Source organism: Octopus bimaculoides, chromosome 9 (assembly GCF_046866305.1).
Source record: "Octopus bimaculoides isolate indiv1 chromosome 9, ASM4686630v1, whole genome shotgun sequence".
Taxonomy (NCBI): Eukaryota; Metazoa; Mollusca; class Cephalopoda; order Octopoda; family Octopodidae; genus Octopus; species Octopus bimaculoides.
In genome coordinates, this window is record NC_142936.1 from 20,044,666 (window position 1) to 20,064,665 (window position 20,000).

At 36.6% G+C, this 20,000-nt stretch overlaps 1 protein-coding gene across 14 annotated transcripts in view; it reads right to left on the bottom strand.

The window, feature by feature from the left end:
- Positions 1–890: 890 nt before the first annotated feature.
- LOC106876198 (nuclear receptor-binding protein) overlaps positions 891–20,000 on the bottom strand; it is a 126,581-nt gene continuing 107,471 nt past the window's right edge. For all 14 annotated transcript variants that reach the window (XM_014924653.3, XM_014924643.3, XM_014924652.3 and 11 more), the window contains 8 exons: positions 16,694–16,777; positions 13,330–13,388; positions 10,542–10,637; positions 8,591–8,723; positions 7,954–8,059; positions 4,662–4,712; positions 3,957–4,263; positions 891–1,211 (listed from right to left, as the gene is read on the bottom strand). In XM_014924653.3, coding sequence (XP_014780139.1) covers positions 1,110–1,211; positions 3,957–4,263; positions 4,662–4,712; positions 7,954–8,059; positions 8,591–8,723; positions 10,542–10,637; positions 13,330–13,388; positions 16,694–16,777 — 938 coding nt within the window. In that variant the 3' untranslated portion in view covers positions 891–1,109. The remainder of the gene's footprint in view (positions 1,212–3,956; positions 4,264–4,661; positions 4,713–7,953; positions 8,060–8,590; positions 8,724–10,541; positions 10,638–13,329; positions 13,389–16,693; positions 16,778–20,000) is intronic.

Consider the following 20,000-nt stretch of genomic DNA (forward strand, 5'->3'; position numbering starts at 1 on the left):
AACAAAACAAATAAAGATAAAAAAGACATACTAATTTATATTATTAGTAATTAATTATGAAATGAAATATAAAATCATCATCATCATCTTGTTTCTTTTATATGTCTCTCTTATCAGCAATGTCTTGTCCCTTGCAGTGTGTACCTACTCACGGCAGATGGTCAGAAACAGTTTTCAAAACTCACAAAATTTATAACAGGCACCGCCTCCAGGCAGAGGAGATAGGGGGCCTTTTACAGTCCCCACTTTTTCCCTTTTTCTTTTCATTACTGGACGCTGAAAGTCTGGATGCTTCTGAAATCATCATCATAGTTTACGATCCGATGAAGTCGCTGCAGCAGACCTGGTCGACTGTGAATGATGTTGATGGAGCGTTTGCAAATGGCATTGCTGAAGGTAGGGATGATAAAGAAGTAGTGAGCACACACAGCCAGCACATATGTACAAGCCAGGGTTGTAGCACTCCCCACATCCACCTTTGGTATGTCATTTAATTTTTTTTTTATTCCTTGTAAGAGGTAGATTAGTAAAAAAAAAAAATGTGGTGACTGTAGGTAGTATTGATGCTTACATAGATGGTGTGTATGTGGCAAGGGAGGGGGTCTTATGTGGAGGACTTAGCCTTATGTCCATAAGTGGTGGGAGTTGGCTGTTACAATAATAATAATAATAATAATAATAATAATAATATATAAAATATGGTGACTGTAGTAATATCTTAGGTTAGCAGGAAGAGGGACATAAGTGGTGGGAGTTGGCTGTTACAATAATAATAATAATAATAATAATAATAATAATAATAATAATAATAGTAGTAGTAGTAGTAGTAGTAGTAGTAGTAATGTGGTGACTAGCAAAGTTATGTTGATAGGAGTGGGGCTTCATAAAAATAATAAAATGGTGAATGTAGCATTGTGTCACCTGGATTAGTGGAGTTTTGTGGTGGGAGTAGGCCTTCGTAATAATAACAGTAATAATTATAATAAAACAAAAGAAACTGAAGTGGAAGTACACGTTTTGTTTGTTTGTTTGTACTGACGCATCACATGGTGACACAATCAATGGCACAGGAGGGGGATGAAACTGTCTGCTGAAAGTTGGGTTCATGTTCAGCCTGAAGGAACAGTAATTGGTGACATTGGACCATTCATGTGGGTACTGCCTTGTCTTAAGTGTTGTTCAATCAAAGTTGCTACCTTGTCTTTGTCCAACTGAAAAGGAAAGCAAAGAAGATAATGTTAAAACCCATATATTTTTGAAATGCTAGAATGCTTAACCCTTTAGCATTCAGGTTTACTCTGTCACATGTTCATCATCATCATCGTTTAACGTCCACTTTCCATGCTAGCATGGGTTGGACGATTTGACTGAGGACTGGTGAAATCAGATGGCAACACCAGGCTCCAATCTGATTTGGCAGAGTTTCTACAGCTGGATGCCCTTCCTAACGCCAACCACTCAGAGAGTGTAGTGGTTGCTTTTACGTGTCACCCGCACAAAGGCCAGTCAGGCGGTACTGGCATGCTTATTTATGGCTTACATTGTAGCTTCAAGATTTCAATGGTGTGACAGTTTATTGTTAGAATGACATCGCGGGGTACCTGTGAGAGGCCCAATATGGCTGGTGTGAACATAAAACAAATAAAATATTTGGGTCAGAAAAAGCTGGTTTAATCCTTTAGCATTCAGATTTCTCTGTTAAATGTAATGCTTGTTCATTCATATTGATATTAATTAGTCATGTATTACCTTGTAACTTTAAGATTTCAATGTTGTGATTATTTTTAGAATAACATTGTAGGGTAAGTGTGATAGGCCAGATCTGGTAAGTTTGAAGATAGGTACATTATTTTGGTAGGATATCGTCAGTTAAAATGCTGAAGAGTTAAATTATTAAGAGGCAGATAAAAGCATTATTTATTGGCTTATTTAAAGATAAAAAGTATATCTATATATATAAAAGAGAGTTTGTATGTGTGTGTGTGTGTTCCTTATGTATTTGAAAACTGAGTTGCCGATGTTGACGTATGGGGTATCAAAAGATTCAGTAATCTTCCAGCTACCAAATAAACTTTATTTTCACTTACATAGTTGCATTACAAAAATTAACTATTATAATCTTTCTCTAAGTGAACTATTGTAAACAACATTTTATTCGATGACAATGATGCCACATCTTCTGAGTGTGTATGTGTCTGTCATTGTGTGTGTTTGCATGTTCGTTACCTACGTTAGGCCAATGACTGAGAAGTTTGTGTGTGACAGTGTGTATATCTGTCAGTATACATACATTTTTGTGACAACTGACACACACACATACAAAGACAAGCAGAGACAGAGATAGACCTGAGGTGTACGTGAATGTATGTCTGTGTGTGTGTCTGTTTTTTTATATGTATGTGACTGTACCACCCAACAGTGAAACACACCGAGTTTGAAAGAGTTTAGTTTAGTGGCCCGACTGTTGAATAAACAACAGCATTCACTTTGAAGTACCACTGTTTGAATTTTCCTTTTTATCATGGAGACTTGCAGTTTAAACAGCCTTAATGATTATCACTACTTACGGGCTGAAATATTCTGGTTTTTATAACCAGCATGAAGATTTGGCTGATTTGACAGCACTCACAATACTTGCAAATATACCTGAAAAAAAAATTTTCCTTCTGGTTATTATAACAGATTCAGAAACTTGGCAAAGTAAAAAGCTTTAGCAGCTCTTTCAATATAATTACAGAAATGTTATTCCGGTCCTTATAATCAGTTTGAAGATAATGCTTTTTATTAACAGTCCTAGCATCTTTATTGTATTCCTACTATGCTGTTTTATCAGTGTGAGTATTTAACACTGCGTAAACTTTTTTTCATTAGTCTGTATTGCCCCTGGACTGGCTCTTGTGCGGGTGACACATGAGGTTTCTCGAGCGAGATGAGTGTGGCCGTTGCCAGTACCGCCTGACTGGCCTTCGTGCGGGTGACACGTAAAAGCACCCACTACACTCTCTGAGTGGTTGACCTTAGGAAGGGCATCCAGCTGTAGAAACACTGCCAAATCAGATTGGAGCCTGGTGTAGCCATCTGGTTTCACCAGTCCTCAGTCAAATCGTCCAACCCATGCTAGCATGGAAAGCGGACGTTAAACGACGACGACGATGACGATAACCTTACACAGTTAAAATATATTGTAAGTGATGTCTATTTTAGGTCTTGCTACATACATCCTTCAGCAAATGTTTTAAATTAATTAACGTTCACAACAGCAACATATTCCTTTGTTGTATGTTTTCATTCTTTCATCCAGTGTCACATTATTTCTGGCTGAAAATATGGGCTATTTTAACTTCTCAGCTGTAAAGAGTACCAGCCGGAGTACTGGGGTAACCCTCTCTCCTGCCATCTATCACATCATAAACGTTCTGCCAAGTCAAGAGTGAAGGGTTGAGAGGGTGCCTGTGTGGTAAGTAGCTTGCTTACAAGTCACATGGTTCCGGGTTCAGTCCCACTGCGTGGCACCTTGGGCAAGTGTCTTCTACTATAGCCTCAGCCCGACCAAAGCCCTGTGAGTGGATTTGGTAAATGGAAACTGAAAGAAGCCTGTCGTATATATATATATATATATATATATATATATATATATGTATATGTGTGTGTGTGTCTGTGGTTGTCCCTCCAACATCGCTTGACAACCGATGCTGGTGTGTTTACGTCCTTGTAACTTAGCGGTTCGGCAAAAGATACCGATAGAATAAGTACTAGGCTTCCAAAGAATAAGTCCTGGGGTCGATTTGCTCGACTAAATGTGGTGCTCCAGCATGGCCGCAGTCAAATGACTGAAACAATTAAAAGAGTAAAAGAGTAACGGGTAAGAGTATCTGTGAATGATGGTGTTGTAGCAGTGAAATCAAACACACAAACATGCACTAATACAGCAGACAGGTCAAAGACAAAATATATACCTCATTTATAAAGCCATAATGTACCAGTTCCTCAGCTAAAGTAGAAGCATTGTCCTCTTGAGAGATCTCACACTGTAACTGTCGATTCATTTTGTCGTCCATACGTAGTAGAAGAGTTAAATTCAAGTTGCAATTCTCATCTGGCTTTCGCATCTGACATGCCATGTTGGTTACCATCCGTGTTTCAACATCCATAGGTTCTGGAGTCTCGGACTTGACAGACTCAGCTAGTTCAGGAGTAATGGCACGAGGACGTGAGGGCGGGGGGCGAGGTAATGCAAAGGCAGTTAATGGGTAAATTCCATTTCTAGAAACAATAAAAGAAAAAAAAAAACCCATTTTATAGGTGCATGTACTTGGCAAGTGAAATTTTTAATTTAATTATAAAATTAAATATAACTTAGCAAAAATTTTAATCCAATAGACTTGAGCAAAAAGCAGATATTCCAACAAATATATTTGCTTTGCATATACATAGCAAATGACATCCAGTTGGTATATATATCCAAAACACATCATAACTAAAAAACATAGGGTGAATGGTAGGAATCAAGAATACATTAAACAATGTGTCCTCCCTTCTCTAAGATATACAATATCTGAAAAAGAAAAAAGAAAACCCTCAAAAGACATACCAAAATTGATAGACATTGATAGACTAGATTTTTTTTTCAACTAATCGTAAAAAAAAAAATTTCAACTTACCGGACATCTTCTAAAAATTTTTCTAATTCAATTGAGCCGACTTGACTAAATCTGAAATTGGGGGAAAAAAGAAAAAGGTTAAAGTTTAAAGTAGGATCAAAGTACTCTTTTAGACATTCAAGACTAAAACAATAAAACAAGAAACAAAATGTTTGATGAAAGATACCTTAATCTCTAAACTGGAGAATGAACTGAAACAATAATTTCTCTTATAATCTACACACACAAACACACCCACCCATAACATATCTGTAGTATTGTCACATTGCCTTCTGTGCATGCGTGCTTATAATTGGTACTATTGTAGTCACATGATCGAAGTTTGAGCCTGATCGCACCATTTTTCTTTCTGGCTTTACAGTGTAAGCATGGCCACACCACTAGCAATGTGCACCGAAGAAGAACAAAGGGCAGTGACCCAAGAGATGGTAATGGTGAACCAGTTCACCATTACCATCTCTTGAGCTTGCTGAATCTTCTCATTAGTAGTGGAGGTTGATGGGTGTTCTGCACCCCCTCCTTCCACCTTCATACGTCACGCTTGTCCAGCCACTTCTAAACTTCTTGATTCACTCATACACACTTCAATGCAGTAATGCACTGTCCCTATATTGTGCTAAAAGCCTCCAATGAATTTCAGCACCTGACACACCTTTCGACCAGAGAAATCGGACCACTGCACTTTGTTCTTCTTCGGTGCACATTGCTAGTGGAGTGGCCATGCTTACACTGTAAAGCCAGAAAGAAAATAGTGCCATTGGGCTCAAACTTCGATCACGTGACCACAATAGTACCAAGTATAAGCACGCATGTGCAAAAGGCAGCCCGACAATAATGAAGTCATGCTATGGCGAAAGTGCGGATAATTTTTAACTCCCCTTCACACACACACACACACACACATATATATATATATATATATATATACACACACACACACTTTTAAAGTCCACTTCTCCATGCTTGCATGGATTGGACAGAATTTGCTGAAGCAGATTTTCTATAGCCTGATGCTCTTCCTGTCAACAACCCTCACCTATTTGAAGTAAGTTAATATTTCCCCATAGCCAGACATCTTTTCATGGAAGATTGGAAATGGACATTGCTTGCATGATGGTGAGACTCATTTACAACTACCACATGATGTCAAGGCAAGGAGACAGAAACACAAGCTGGCTGTGTGTTTATGCATGCTGACAAGATCAATGTCCCACATAAACAAAAAAGTCCAGCACTTTGGCAGTTTCTGTGAAGACATAGAATAAAGTAGCATACTTGAAAATAAGGGATGACACCAGGAAGCTGTAGAATACCAAGTTTTGTCCAACCAATGCCAGCATGGGAAAAAGAGTCAAAGGTGACAAATGATAATATAATGCACCAGATTAGCCTATGTTTGTGTCTCAGAGAAAATATTAATTAATCTGTCTGTGCCAGTCTTACTTACCATGCTAACAAACAGGCATAGATTGAATAGTCCGAACCCAAAAGAAAATGAGAGAATAGATTCTGACTGAAGTAGCTTTTTATTTTTTTTTGTTTAAAAGATGTATGTATGCACATATATATGTTGGGGCAAGTGAAATCGGAATCGAAATCATAATTGAACCATACTCGATTACTGGCACCTGTGCCAGTGGAGCACTAACAGTACTGTCCGAGCGTGTTCATTGCCAGAGCAGCTGTCTGGCTTCCGTGCTAGTGCCCCCTAAATAGCACCATTTGAGCGTAATCATCACTAGAATCTCCTTCTAGCACTTGTGGTGGTGGCACGTTAGAAAATCATTCGAGCGAGGTCGTTGCCAGTGCTGCTGGACTGGCTCCCGTGCAGGTGGCATGTAAAAAACACCTTTTTGAGCATGGCCGTTGCCAGTACCGTGTGACTGGCCCTCGTGCCGGTGGCACGTAAAAGCACCCACTACACTCTCGGAGTGGTTAGCGTTAAGGAAGGGCATCCAGCTGTAGAAACTCTGCCAGATCAGATTGGAGCCTGGTGCAGTCTCCTGGCTTGCCAGTCCTCAGTCAAATCATCTAACCAATGGTAGCATGGAAAGCAGACGTTAAACAATGATGATAATGATGATGATGAATTCCATTTAAAATTTCATAACACAAGCAGATAACGTTGCCATTAATATATGAAATGCCTGTTTTGTAGTAACATAAAATTCTAAGGGAGATAATTATGTGATTGATTCTACTTCATACTGCAATTGATTACCGATTTTGCTAATACAGTATATCGCTGATATCTATTTTATCTACCACCAGAAAAAGGACGGTTAAAGTTAACTCAAGCAGATTTGGAAATCAAAAATGAGTGGCTGCATTTAGAAAGTTTCTTGGGCAGTGCCAACTTCATTATTCTAAATAACTTTTCATTAGCACAAGACCACAAATTTGAAAGGCAAGGAAGAGTTAATTTATTTGCCCTTAATGCATAATTGGTATTTATATTACCAATCCTAGAGGAAATAAATAAATAAGTAGGCCTCTGTGTGATTTCGTTAAATATAATTATTTCTAGCAGGTTCAATGTCACAAATTTTGGAGGATGGTACAGTTATTTACACTGATCTAGGAGAAAAGAATGGCAAAGTTAGTTGTGGCAGGATTTGAACTCAGAATGTAACTAATTACTCCAAAATATTTTCTGAAGCCCTACACTGACTCTAACAATGCTTTGACCTTCTTTGGATAATAACAACATGGTTAGAAAACTGACATTTTTAAGGATTAAATAATATGTGTACAATAGCATTACAGTTCCATGACAAGATATATACTGAGTTTTATTAGTTTGTTGCAAACAAAACATGCTACATTCATATAATTAAACAAGCAGAAGGACCCGGTTTCACTTAGGTTATAACACAGTACTCTTTGCTTGTAATGTAATTTGACACCTTCCTTCTAGGCATGGTTAGGTATATATATATATATATATATATATATATATTGTAAAGGACCTGTTTGTACTTTGGTATGAAATAATTTTTTTCCACAAGTTTTTTCAAGTGCATTCAATGTATCTGATCTCCAAACCTGTTGCAAGTCACTTTTTCCAGAAAAGAAGGGGGTGGGAGGGAGGGGACCTCGGAGCTTCCCACCAACGGAGTTTTGTTTCCCAACTTACATCTACTGGGACCTAACAGTTACTAACAGCTAATGACTACAAAGAACTAACATATTTGAATATGAAAATCATTTGATTAACAAAATTTAAATGTAAGATAGGGCAGAGATTCTCCTCTAAAATTATAAAAAATTTTCTCTTTTCTATTTCACTTACTTCCACTGCATAAAACCATGTTCTTTGAAGTTAATCTCTGCAATCACCTTGGAGGGATCAGTTTTTGGTAAATATGCTTCTTCTGCCATATTGCCTGGGAGAATATCTGGAAAAGAATAAATATAAGAAATTACTGAAATGTTTGATATGAAGATTGCAAAAATTTCCTTTGTATACATGCCAACTATAAATCTGCTTAGTAGTAGAGCACTAATGTAGAGATGGTAACTATGATATTGTTTGTTAACATGAGACATGGGCATAGAGAAAGAATGACAGTCATAGTGAGTAGTAAGAGGCAATGGTATATAGAAGTACAGGTATAGTAATATCCAGTAACATGAAACACTGCTACATAGCAACAGAGCTATATCTTTCAAAAGTGAAGTGGGAACAAGAACGGAAACAATTAAAACAAGTTTCTTCATATATTGGTCCCTTGTGATGGAAGTTTTACTTTTCACAGTGATGGATACAAACAGTGACTCTTGGTATACTAAAGTAGAAGAATCTGGCATGATGTCACCGGATCCCTTTCCTGCTAAATCCGTTACAAATGAATCTATCAAAATAACAATTAACCGTTTTATTTATTACTGTTGCTGTTGTAAAAATAGGGGGGAAAAAAGTTGCTTACAAGAATTTTTTACAAAGCAGTTTCCAGCTAGCAGTTTTAAGGAGTGTACTTCAAACAGTACAGCATGAAAAAGCAGTTCACGGGATCCTGGCCTTTTCTGAGGATCTCGTTCAATACAACGTCTAATGAAATCCTGAAATAATACAAAATGAAAAATTGCTTTACTTATGTTTGCAGAAGGTCAGCAAAATGTTTAGAAATGAGTTCAAAGTTTAAATAAAATACAGAAAATAAAGTGAAAATATGTTATATAAAATAAAACTTTATTTACAATTCCAAATGATTAAGTAAAAAGATCAAAGTTTACCACTCTAATGGGAAGTTCATTTTGTCCTTTTAGGATTGATAAAAAAAGTCCCAATTGAGGGCAGTAGATTAGTGGAACTGTTAAGGGTCAGGTGAGATGTGCTGCAGTATTAATCCAGGTTCTTTGTGTTTTGGCAGTAATAGTTGCATAGACCAAAGACCAAGTCATTGGCCTTTCCTTTGGATAAACATTGGTGGATTGAAGGATTTAGTTGATCATATCAACCTCAGTACCTCTTTTTCTAAGCTGGGTATTTATTTTGTCAGTCTCCTTTTGCCAAACAGCTAAGTTGCAGGGACATAAACAAACTTCAGTTTCTGTTTACTAAATCCTCTCATAAGGCTTTGGTTGGCCTGGGACTATAGTAGAAGATATTTGCCCAACGTACCATGCAGCGAGACTGAAACTAGAATCACGTAGCTGGGAAGTCCACCACAACTGGACTTCACTAAATGTGCTAAAGACCAAGATATATGCCCAAAGGCTGAAAAACTGATTTAGCAAGACACTTGAAGCAATGTGGTTTTCTGGTCAGGAATGCCAAATATAATATTAGAGCTTGACTCAGCCCTGCAATTCGCTGGTTCCCTGTCAAACAGTCTTACCTAAGCTAACATGGATGACTTAGGATGTTAAATAAAGCATGATGAATGATGATGGACTATATTGAAAATTAATCAAGTTCAAGTAAGATGAATAAATTTGAAAGTTGTGCATGTACACACACAGACTCATGTATCTATGTATGCCTCTCTAAAAAAAGTTCACCCAAATACAATTAAAATTCCAAATAGTGAATCACAAAACAACCTTTTAGCATTTAAACTGGCTATATCTGGCTCAAATATTCTACTTCTTTTACATTCAAACCAACCAGATTTGGCCTTTCCCACCTATCCTATAATATCATTTTAAAAATAAGCAATCCTCTCATTCATTATCTATGAAATAATATGTAATTCAAAGCAACATGAATAAATGAACATTACATCTGATAGAGTAATCTGAATGCCAAGGGGTTAATGCTGCAAAGCAACATCTCTCCAGGCTCTCTATATCAACTATGCCATTGTCTCCAACCAAAACTTGAGGAACAATAAACAGTGCCGGTGGCACATAAAAACACCCATTACACTTTCGGAGTGGTTGGTGTTAGGAAGAGATCCAGCCATAGAAAACCATGTGAAATCAGACTGGAACCTGGTGCAGCCTTCCAGTGTGCCAGCCTGGTCAAACCGTTCAACCCATGCCAGCATGGACATCATCATCATCGTTGTTTAACGTACGCTTTCCATGCTAGCATGGGTTGGACGATTTGACTGAAGACTGGCAAGCCAGAAGGCTGCACCAGGCTCCAATCTGATTTGGCAGAGTTTCTACAGCTGGATGCCCTTCCTAAGGCCAACCACTCCGAGAGTGTAGTGGGTGCTTTTACGTGCCACCGGCATGAGGGCCAGTCACACGGTACTGGCAACGACCACGCTCAAAAAGGTGTTTTTTATGTGCCACCTGCACGGGAGCCAGTCCAGCGGCACTGGCAACGACCTCACTCGAACAGATGTTAAATGATGATGATGAGGAGGACGATGGTGATGATGAATAAGAAACCCATCCACACTCTGGTAGAGATTCACCGTTACTTACCCTTTGTAAGGAGTCTTCTAAAGATTCTAATGTACATTTTATTGCTTCTGGTGTCACATTGGCTTCACCATTTCCTTGGATTTCTAGAGCTGCCATCTGTTCAAACAGTAAGAGGGGGAACAATCATTAATTATTCAATTATAAAGGCACAAGTAATACATATAGAAATATAATAAATTTAAAACTAAACAGTATTATATAGATCTAATTAAATAATTAATTATTCACATTTATAGTAGCACAGTGGTGTTAATACAATGAACTGTTTGATCACAAGATCAAGAGTTCAAGCTTTGTTACAAGTATTTTGTGAGCACCACTTAAAGGGAAAGAGTAGTATGGAAATCAAAATAGGCACCAAATATTCCCCTATGGTTGATTGGTTAGATTATTTAGCTAGATAATCAACTGTAAAGAAGACTGATACCACAAAATGCAAATATGAAAAAAAAAAAAGGCTAAGGTGTGCCAATCTTTTTTTTAAAAAAAGGAAAAAAAATAATATAAAAGAAGTGCAACAATAAAAAAGAAAAACAGGAAGATCAATAAGTAAAATAGATGTGTCCAGGAAGCTGGTTTTCGTGACTCATGTAGGAATAACTAGCACCAAACAAGTGGAATTGACAGTTTAAAAAAGGTGTATGGAAGTAGATACAAGCAGGTTGGGTCTCTTAACAAATAGCTACAAAGGTATGGTACTATTGAAAAGTAATGCAAATTAAGTTATGATCCTTTACACATTGAAACAATACAGTGATTTCCAATACATGCCTATTATATGTATGGACAATTTGTAATGTAATGTAAGGTATGCTTTTCTTTAAGTAAACAGAATTTTAGTATTGCTGGGAATAGAAAACAAAAGGGTCACACAAGTTTTATATTCCCATGGGTAGAAATTGTGAAATTGATCTGACTAGTTTCTATCCTTTTTAAAGTCATCAGAGAAAGTATATTCATCATTTGGTCATGAAGAGGTTAAAAGCTTATGGCTTTTAATAGAATATATGAACAAGGATTTAGCTGAACTGATAAACAAATAAGCTACTAATCATTCTATGGATTGTTATTCATTCTCCGATGAAGTTCTAAGATATGGAAACTAGTCAGATTTTGTTTACTTTCCATAGTGAGGCTAAAATTGTGTGTATAACAGGTAAACCTTCACATTAAATATTTTAAATATTTGAGAGAAAAATAAATGCTGTTTAATATACCATGATCGTTTGTTTGTTTAACCCTCTAGCATTCACATTATTCTGTCAAAAGTAAAGCTTGTTTATTCACATGATTCTAATTAATCTTGCATTGTCTTGTAGCTTTGAGATTTTGATGAAATAACCATTTCTTTTTTAGAATGATATTGTAGGGTTGGTGTGAGAAACCAGATCTAGCCAGTTAGAACATAAAAATAGGGAGAATATTTTGGCTGGATATGGCTGGTTTAAATGCTGAAGGGTTAATGTTTGTTTTCCCATGTTAGCATGGCTTAGATGTGAGAGGAATGGGACACAGGGTTTTTAAGGTACTTTTCCTGCTGCCAACCCATACTTCTTTTTCAGGTAAGGGATTGTCTTATTTTATTTCAGAGGAACTCAAAAGCACAGAGCTAGCAGATGATTTGTTGACTAGAAATGTCTGGGTGGCAGCATAGCTACAAATGGTGACATAACTGCTTGTGGTTGAGCTACAATCACTGTTTGTAGCCATAGCTCAGGTAAGGTCGTAAATATGAATGCATGAACATATGCATGCATTCAAGCACACAAACGCAACAGGCTTCTTTTATTTTCCATTTACCAACTTCCTCTCTTACTCTTTTTACTTTTTTACTTGTTTCAGTCATTTGACTGCGGCCATGCTGGAGCACAGCCTTTAGTCGAGCAAATCGACCCCAGGACTTATTCTTTGAAAGCCTAGTACTTATTCTATCGGTCTCTTTTTGCTGAACCGCTATGTTACGGGGACGTAAACACACCAGCATCGGTTGTCAAGCGATGGTGGGGAAACAAACACACACACATATATATATATATATATATATACACATATATACGACGGGCTTCTTTCAGTTTCCGCCTACCAAATCCACTCATAAGGCTTTGGTCAGCCCGAGGCTATAGTAGAAGACACTTGCCCAAGGTGCCACGCAGTGGGACTGAACCCAGAACCATGTGGTTGGTAAGCAAGCTACTTACCACACAGCCACTCCTGCGCCTATGTATTAATTCATATTAAGTATAGCTGTGTCATCATGAAGTTCATTTTGCAATTATGTGATTTTGGGTTCAATCCCACTGTGCAGATGTTCATCATATTGTCAACATCAGCATTTTACAGAGATATAGAGACAGAGTATACCTATAATAAATGCAAGATGTGTGTGCACGCGCGTACGTGTGCATGAATATGTATATGTGTTTATGATAAAACTGGTGTTATTTAAAAAAAAAAGGTTTAACTAGTGTTGTCAAAAAGCCTGACTTAGCAATTTGTCAAATAAAGATTGATAAAAATAAGTACCAAACTGAAATAAGTGCTAGAGTAGATGTGATTGAGTGGACCCATGAAAACAATGTCTCAATATCACAACAACCTAATAAGGGAACTTGTACAAGAATAAAAATGTATATATGCAAATAATCTCAAGATTGCAGTTAAGAATATCTAATAAATATCATGCTAGCATTGCTGTACATAACTTAATGCTATTTTCAATAAATAGGTTCCTGTGGTTACCTAAGGGATTGTAAAAGGTTTAAAATTAAAGAAAGTAAATTTCACTCACTTCTAGAGCACACATTCCAAAAGAATAAATATCTACAGCGGTTGTCACTTGACCAGGTCCTGAAAAAAGAAAGGATATATATAAATAGCAGTTGTTTATTAACCGTTTTGAAATACATCTCTTTCTTTCAGTTGATTTTTTTAAAAAGTGAAGAATATAATAAAATAACTATTGTTACTGGAAGCTTGTATGTGAATACAAGGGCTGGTTATGGGCAGGTTGGTTTCGAAAGGGTTAATATCTTATATAAAAACATTTGTTTTAAGAAATTGTGACTTAAATCTACCTAAATCAAGTGTTTCACAGACATAACAGCATGGCTAATCCTTCAATTTCTGTCCAAATCAGGTCAACAACTTCTAAAGTATCAGGTGTGCTTTAACAGGTGCAAAACTTTGAGAAATGCAGATTTAATTTACAGATTATTAATATAAATATTCAGCTTCATTCATAGACACAGACATGGCTGTATGTGCACCAAGGGCAAGTGTCTTCTCCTATTGCCCTGGACTGGCTAAAACCTTGAGAGGATTTGGTAGAGGGGAACTGAAAGAAACCTATTGCATGCATGTATGCTTCTTTCTTGACATTACATGATGTTTGTAAGTATGCATCACCAAACAAATGGTGACATTTGTTTCCAATCCTCCATGAAAACGTCTGGCCATGAGGAAATATTACTTTGCTTTGAAACACATGGGAGTTGGTGACAAAAAGCACATCTAGCTGAAGAAGATTTGCCTTAAGGAATTCCATCTGATCCATGTAAACATAGATGATGAGACATGCTGGGTGAACTTTCTTTTCATTTGCACACAATGATAGAGCAAAAGGAAAGAAGTTGGGAAACATGCTGTATATTTTATACAAGTAAAAAATGAATTGGATCTCCATAGGTTTTCATGATGATGATTCAGTGTTTGATGAATTGAACTACCTGCTCGTTAAATTAGCACCTAATTGGCTGAACATTCAACAGAGACACGTACTTCTGACAGACTTTCAAAGTTTCTGTATACCTAATACCACACAAGGCTATGGTAAATAACTCTTAAGATTTAACATAGTTAAATCCAGAAACCTGATGTACATCATTGTTTTATGTCTGCTTTCTATGCTGACATGGTTTTCGATGCATTACAAGCAAAGTCTGAGTCAGTTCTTTTTTTTTGAGTTACTGACTTAGATGCTTAGGAGGAGCATCTCACTCATATATTTCAATTTTGAGTTTGGTGTATACAGCTGCATGTCCTTCCTAAGACCAATAGCTTTATAAAATAACCTGCATAAATTTAACTGTGAAATCAGAACTGGAGAAGTTGTCATGTCCCCAATAAGACTAAAGGGATCTCATAACCTCGCACTTTACAGAGTTTACTGGGTGCATCCTTTTGTGATACCAGCACTAGATAGGTAGCCACATCTTCAACAAAACTCCAACAGCTACTAGCTTCATTTCTTTCAAGCCTACACATGTCCTCAGCAGTCGTGGCCCATGTTTCACTGCCGTGTAGCATAGCTGTTCACACACATGCATCATACAGTCTACCTTTCATTCTGAGTGAAAGGCCCTTTGTTACCAGCAGAGGTAGAAGCTCTTTGAACTTTGCCCAGGCTATTCTTATTCTAGCAGTTAAGCTCTCAGAGCATCCACCACTGCTACTTGGTCACCTAGGTAATGGAAGCTATCAACTACTTCTAGTTTTTTCCCCTGGCATGTGATGGAATCTGTTTTCTGCACATCTTTGGTGTTTATTGCCCCTGTGCATCTGCCACACAAAAACTATCTTCCCAGTTAGCCTTCTTTTGAAATTGCTGCACCTCTTAAGTGTCCAGAGCATACACTGGGTTCATCTTATGGAGTTTCTACCTATGCCTTTTCCACAGATTGAGCAGGGCCATCTACCTGAAGAGATTTGTGATTTGTCTGCTTTCCTACTTACTAAGACTTTGGTTTTTGCTAGATTGACTCTAAGGCCTTTTGATTCTATACCTGAAACTACTTCTATAGTTCTGGTAGTTACTTAGCTATTAAATCAAGGTCATCAGCATAGAGGAACTCCCAGGGGCAGCCTGCCTTGAATTCCTCTGTTATTACCTGGAGGACTATGATGAGAAAGAGGGAGCTGAAGACTGATCTTTTGTGAACCCCTACTTCTACCCAGAATTCTTCAGTATACTTGTTGCCAACCCTCACCTTACTGACAGCATCCATGTATATGGCTTATACAGCTCTTACCAACCACTCATCTATCCCTAGTTTCTGTATTGAACACCAAATAAGAGATTGGGGGGCCCCTGTCAAAGGCTTTCTCCATATCAACAAAAGCCAGGTACAGAGGTTTATCTTTGGCAAGGAATTTCTCCTGCAGCTGTCTTACCAGAAATATTGCATCAGATAATACCAGGTTAAGTGTACATGAATAAGGATTACTTTTGACATTAATTTGAACACTAAAGGGTTAAGTGAATATGACAGCAAACAAGACCAACACTGCTACTATAAGTGGTGTTATGTAGGTTTTAGGACCGACAAGTTACCCCCACCCAACCTGCTTCTAGCTGGATTTGATACATACATCTTCTCCCTTACCAAACAAATTAAAATTTAGGGGATGAAACAACAATAATCCAACAGAACCTAAAAAACAAAATCTGGGAGTTCCATCACATCAAGGACCACTGGTCCATAAAACACAACTTTTGTTTACAAAGATCATGCAACATCTTGAAACATGAAGCCCAGACATGCTTTCATGATGGACTGTAAGCAAATGACATTGTACAGAAGCCATTGTTTGCACACAGGAAATATGAACTTACACAAACACACACATGTATAGATGTCATCATTACCAACATTTAACATGATGCCCTTCCTAATGCCAGCCACTATAGGGTATACTAGGTACTTTTCCCATGGAACCAGCACCAGTGAGGTCCTTATGCAATTCAAGGCTGGTGGATTTGTTAAAGCATTGGGTATAATACTTTGTGGTATATGTTTCTGTTCTAGCCACAGATGCCCCTAGTAAATAAAACTATAAGGAATTACCACTAGAATCTCATGGAGATAAGGTCCTTGCTGGTGTGACACTATAGTAACTAGAAGTCTAGAGGAAAAGAAAAAAACAAAGCAGACTGGAAGAGTGAAATTATTTGAACTGCAGTACATTATTATCTTCTCTTACTGCCCAGCAGAATTTATGCTTGAAACCCATGAAGGTGTATAATTGCTTCTAATTCTCTAATCTCTATATTAATTCAAACATCCTGAGAGTAAAACGGGAATATTATCAAATTTCATTAGAAGGAAGATAAGAAAATGGTCTGGAAAAATTTGAAGCTGCTGGATGAATGTTACCTTCATATTCTGGTGCTATGCAGTGCATATTTTTCAAGTCTTCTCTGTAGGTTTTCACATGGTGGTGAATCGCATCTGGAGCAACTGAAAGAAACAGTAAGAAACGTGATTGTAAATTGAGCAAAATGGGATCATTTTTACAGTGTCGGCAGCATACATTACATCTTATATATGTGTGTGTGTATGTATATGTATGTATATATATATATATATATATATATATATACATATACATATATACACACACATACAAACACACCACAATGTAACTTCAGCATTATTAAAACACATGCACACATTGTAAAGTTATACATGTATGCCATCCAAAGTACAAAAGAGGTAAAATACATATACATGTGTGTGTATGTGTATGATGTAAGCATATATAATTAGCTGTAACTTTAGTTAACTTGGTTAGTTTGCTTCTTCAAGAAAACTGTATTGGTCACAGTCTATGGCAAAAGGTGGAGACGGGTACATTTTCCACATACGCACTAAGGAAGACGGTCGGCTAAACATTAAAAAGCAGTCTCATATTATTATTTTTTAACGGAAAGCTGTATTTGGAAGCACATTATGGAGCTCTCGTCTCTCCCAGATGGCTTGCAGTAACAGGAAACTTTCAATTTGATATTTTACTGGAAAATAAAAATTATTTAGTAAAAGGACACTATATTTTGTTCCTCTGGAACAGCTGTTACAAATGAAACATGAAGTTAAAATAAGTAAACAAATAAATATAATTCTTCAGAATGAATTTCTTCTTTGTAATATTATCATTACTTTTTTTTTTCTCTTAGTTTTTAATTAAATTTTTGGAATGCAAACCTGTAATAAAAAGTGACACAAAAACACTGTTTGTTACATAAAAAGATCTTTTTAATGTAAAGACAATTTTATAGAGAAAGAAATAGGAGGCCAGGAAACCAAAATAAAATAGACATCTTGAAGGATGTTTATTTGTTTCAGAGTAATTTAGCTGTAATTTTAATCAACAGAAGAACTGAAAAATATAATGGGAGTGGTGTGGATTTAGGGAAGTGATTGACAGCAAAAGTTACAAAATTAAAGCTGAAATAGCTTCATGAAAATGTTGGTTGTATTTAGATTTAGAACACAAATACAATACTTCTCATTTTGGTTTACGTCAAACATTCACTAAACACTCATTACTTTCACAGGTGTGCATAAAAAGAAAAATAAATTCGTACACCATGGACTATTTACTTTATGTTTGCGGAATTTAAAAAGAAAGAAAAAGGACACTTTCAAAATTGTATTGATTTCTTACATAATTAAAACACTTCAGATTGATACCAGTAAAGAACATGAGATTGTGAGATGTTCATGAGGTTTTCCTCAAAGCTTTAAGCATTGCAAGAGAAGCATAAAAACAGCTTGAAGCACAAATTGAAACCGGGTCACACATTCAGCTTGCACAGGTCCCACCTCCCTCTTTCTCACTCTCTTTTTTTCTCTCTCCTCTTCACCTAGTGATGCTGGCTCAAACTGTAACAACTATAAATAAACAAGCCTAAGCTTGTGTGGTATGAAATTGAATACTAAAAGGACACTATGGAAAGTAGGAATCTTGTAGACCAAAGCTGAGAAAAACAGTCAGTCAAGCAGCACCAAACTTAAAGTTACACAATAACAGAATACTGTAACTACAAATGGAATGCTTCTGCAATCAGCCATGTGTATACTCACACATGAGTTATATAGCCTGAACAGGATAAACTACCCCTATTTTGCAGAGAAAAGTGTAGGTGGCTAGCTGTGGACTTGAACTCACATCCCTGTAATCACGGGGATGTGAGTTCGAGTCCACAGCCAGCCACCTACACTTTTCTCTGCAAAATAGGGGTAGTTTATCCTGTTCAGGCTATATTATTAGCATTTTTCTGCGATTGATAATTTAAAATCACTTCTTTAACTTTCTAAAAAGACATCTCAACGCTTCTAAAAGCAAACTTCGTTTGTTTATTTACGTTTGTCGTAATTTGAATTTATCACACACGAGTATTTTGTGTGTGTTATTGTAAACACAAACACGTTCTATTTTTAACATTAATATTTAAGTTGTTTTTATCAGTTAATATTCACTCATCAATACTAGACTTGGTTTAATAAATTGCCATGGTCTGTCAACATTTGAAAATTTTTCTGAAATGAAAGGACTTCAGTGTTTGTTGTAATCAGAAGAAACATGTTTGGGTCTGCTTCTCATTCATTATTGCCAGACTTTAAATGTCTCTAGTGTTAGTTTCTTGCCTAGATACCCTGTTGAGTAATGGGTTTCATAATATATTTTACTAAATCCACATCCAAACCAATCACTTAGCTTGGTGATATTCTAAACAAAAATGAAATAAACTACCGTTTTTTTGTGTGTTGTGTTGTTTACTCCAGGCTGGCCCCAGCAGAGCAGAGCCATGATAAAAGATGTCCCCACTGAGACCACCCAGTCATATTCTTAAATTTTGAGAGGTGTGGTTATTTCTAGCATGTTAGGTAACTGTGTAGCGACCTCCTCATTAGCTTGATGTATTGATAGTTGTATCTCTAATATAACAGCGCCATAAAGGTTACACCATTTATATTGTATATCTAATATAGACGAGCCATAAAGGTAACTATTTTAAGTTTCATACAAATTAATAAATTTTCTCTTCTTTTTATGGCTTAGTCAGAAGGAAGGCACACAGTACCTATGGAAATAACAGGCCACAAGATTGAAATGGGGAAATATATGGGCTGGCAAATTGACATTGTTAATTTCAAGGCTGACAGGTTGATGGTCTAGGGAAGAATTTGGAAAAGTGGATAGTACATGTTGTGTAAACTGAAATAGTGTAGGAGAGGTGGGAGGAATAGCGACAGGCATATCAGATGGACCTAAGTAGAGGTGATGCGCAACCAACTAGTTCATCTACTTATCTGAAGTTTCTTAAGTGGTGGCTTGAAGCTTGCACTTTGTGAGGTAAGGGTCTTTTTTTCTTTAATTTTTGTTTAATATTATTAAAGCAATACAGAAACAAATTCAGTATACTAACTACAACAAACATAATACTCAAACTAAAATATTATTAAACCAAACAAAGTAAAATACATAAATTAAATGCTACTTGCTTTATAAAAAACATCTGACCAAACAGAACACAACATGCCTAACATCCAATCATGATCCCGCATTAAAATATATTATCCACACATATGTATATACATACATTTATATATCTCTATGAGTATCTTTCATTCTAGTTACACAAACTATACACACACGGAGTGTGATTTAAAAGTCCTT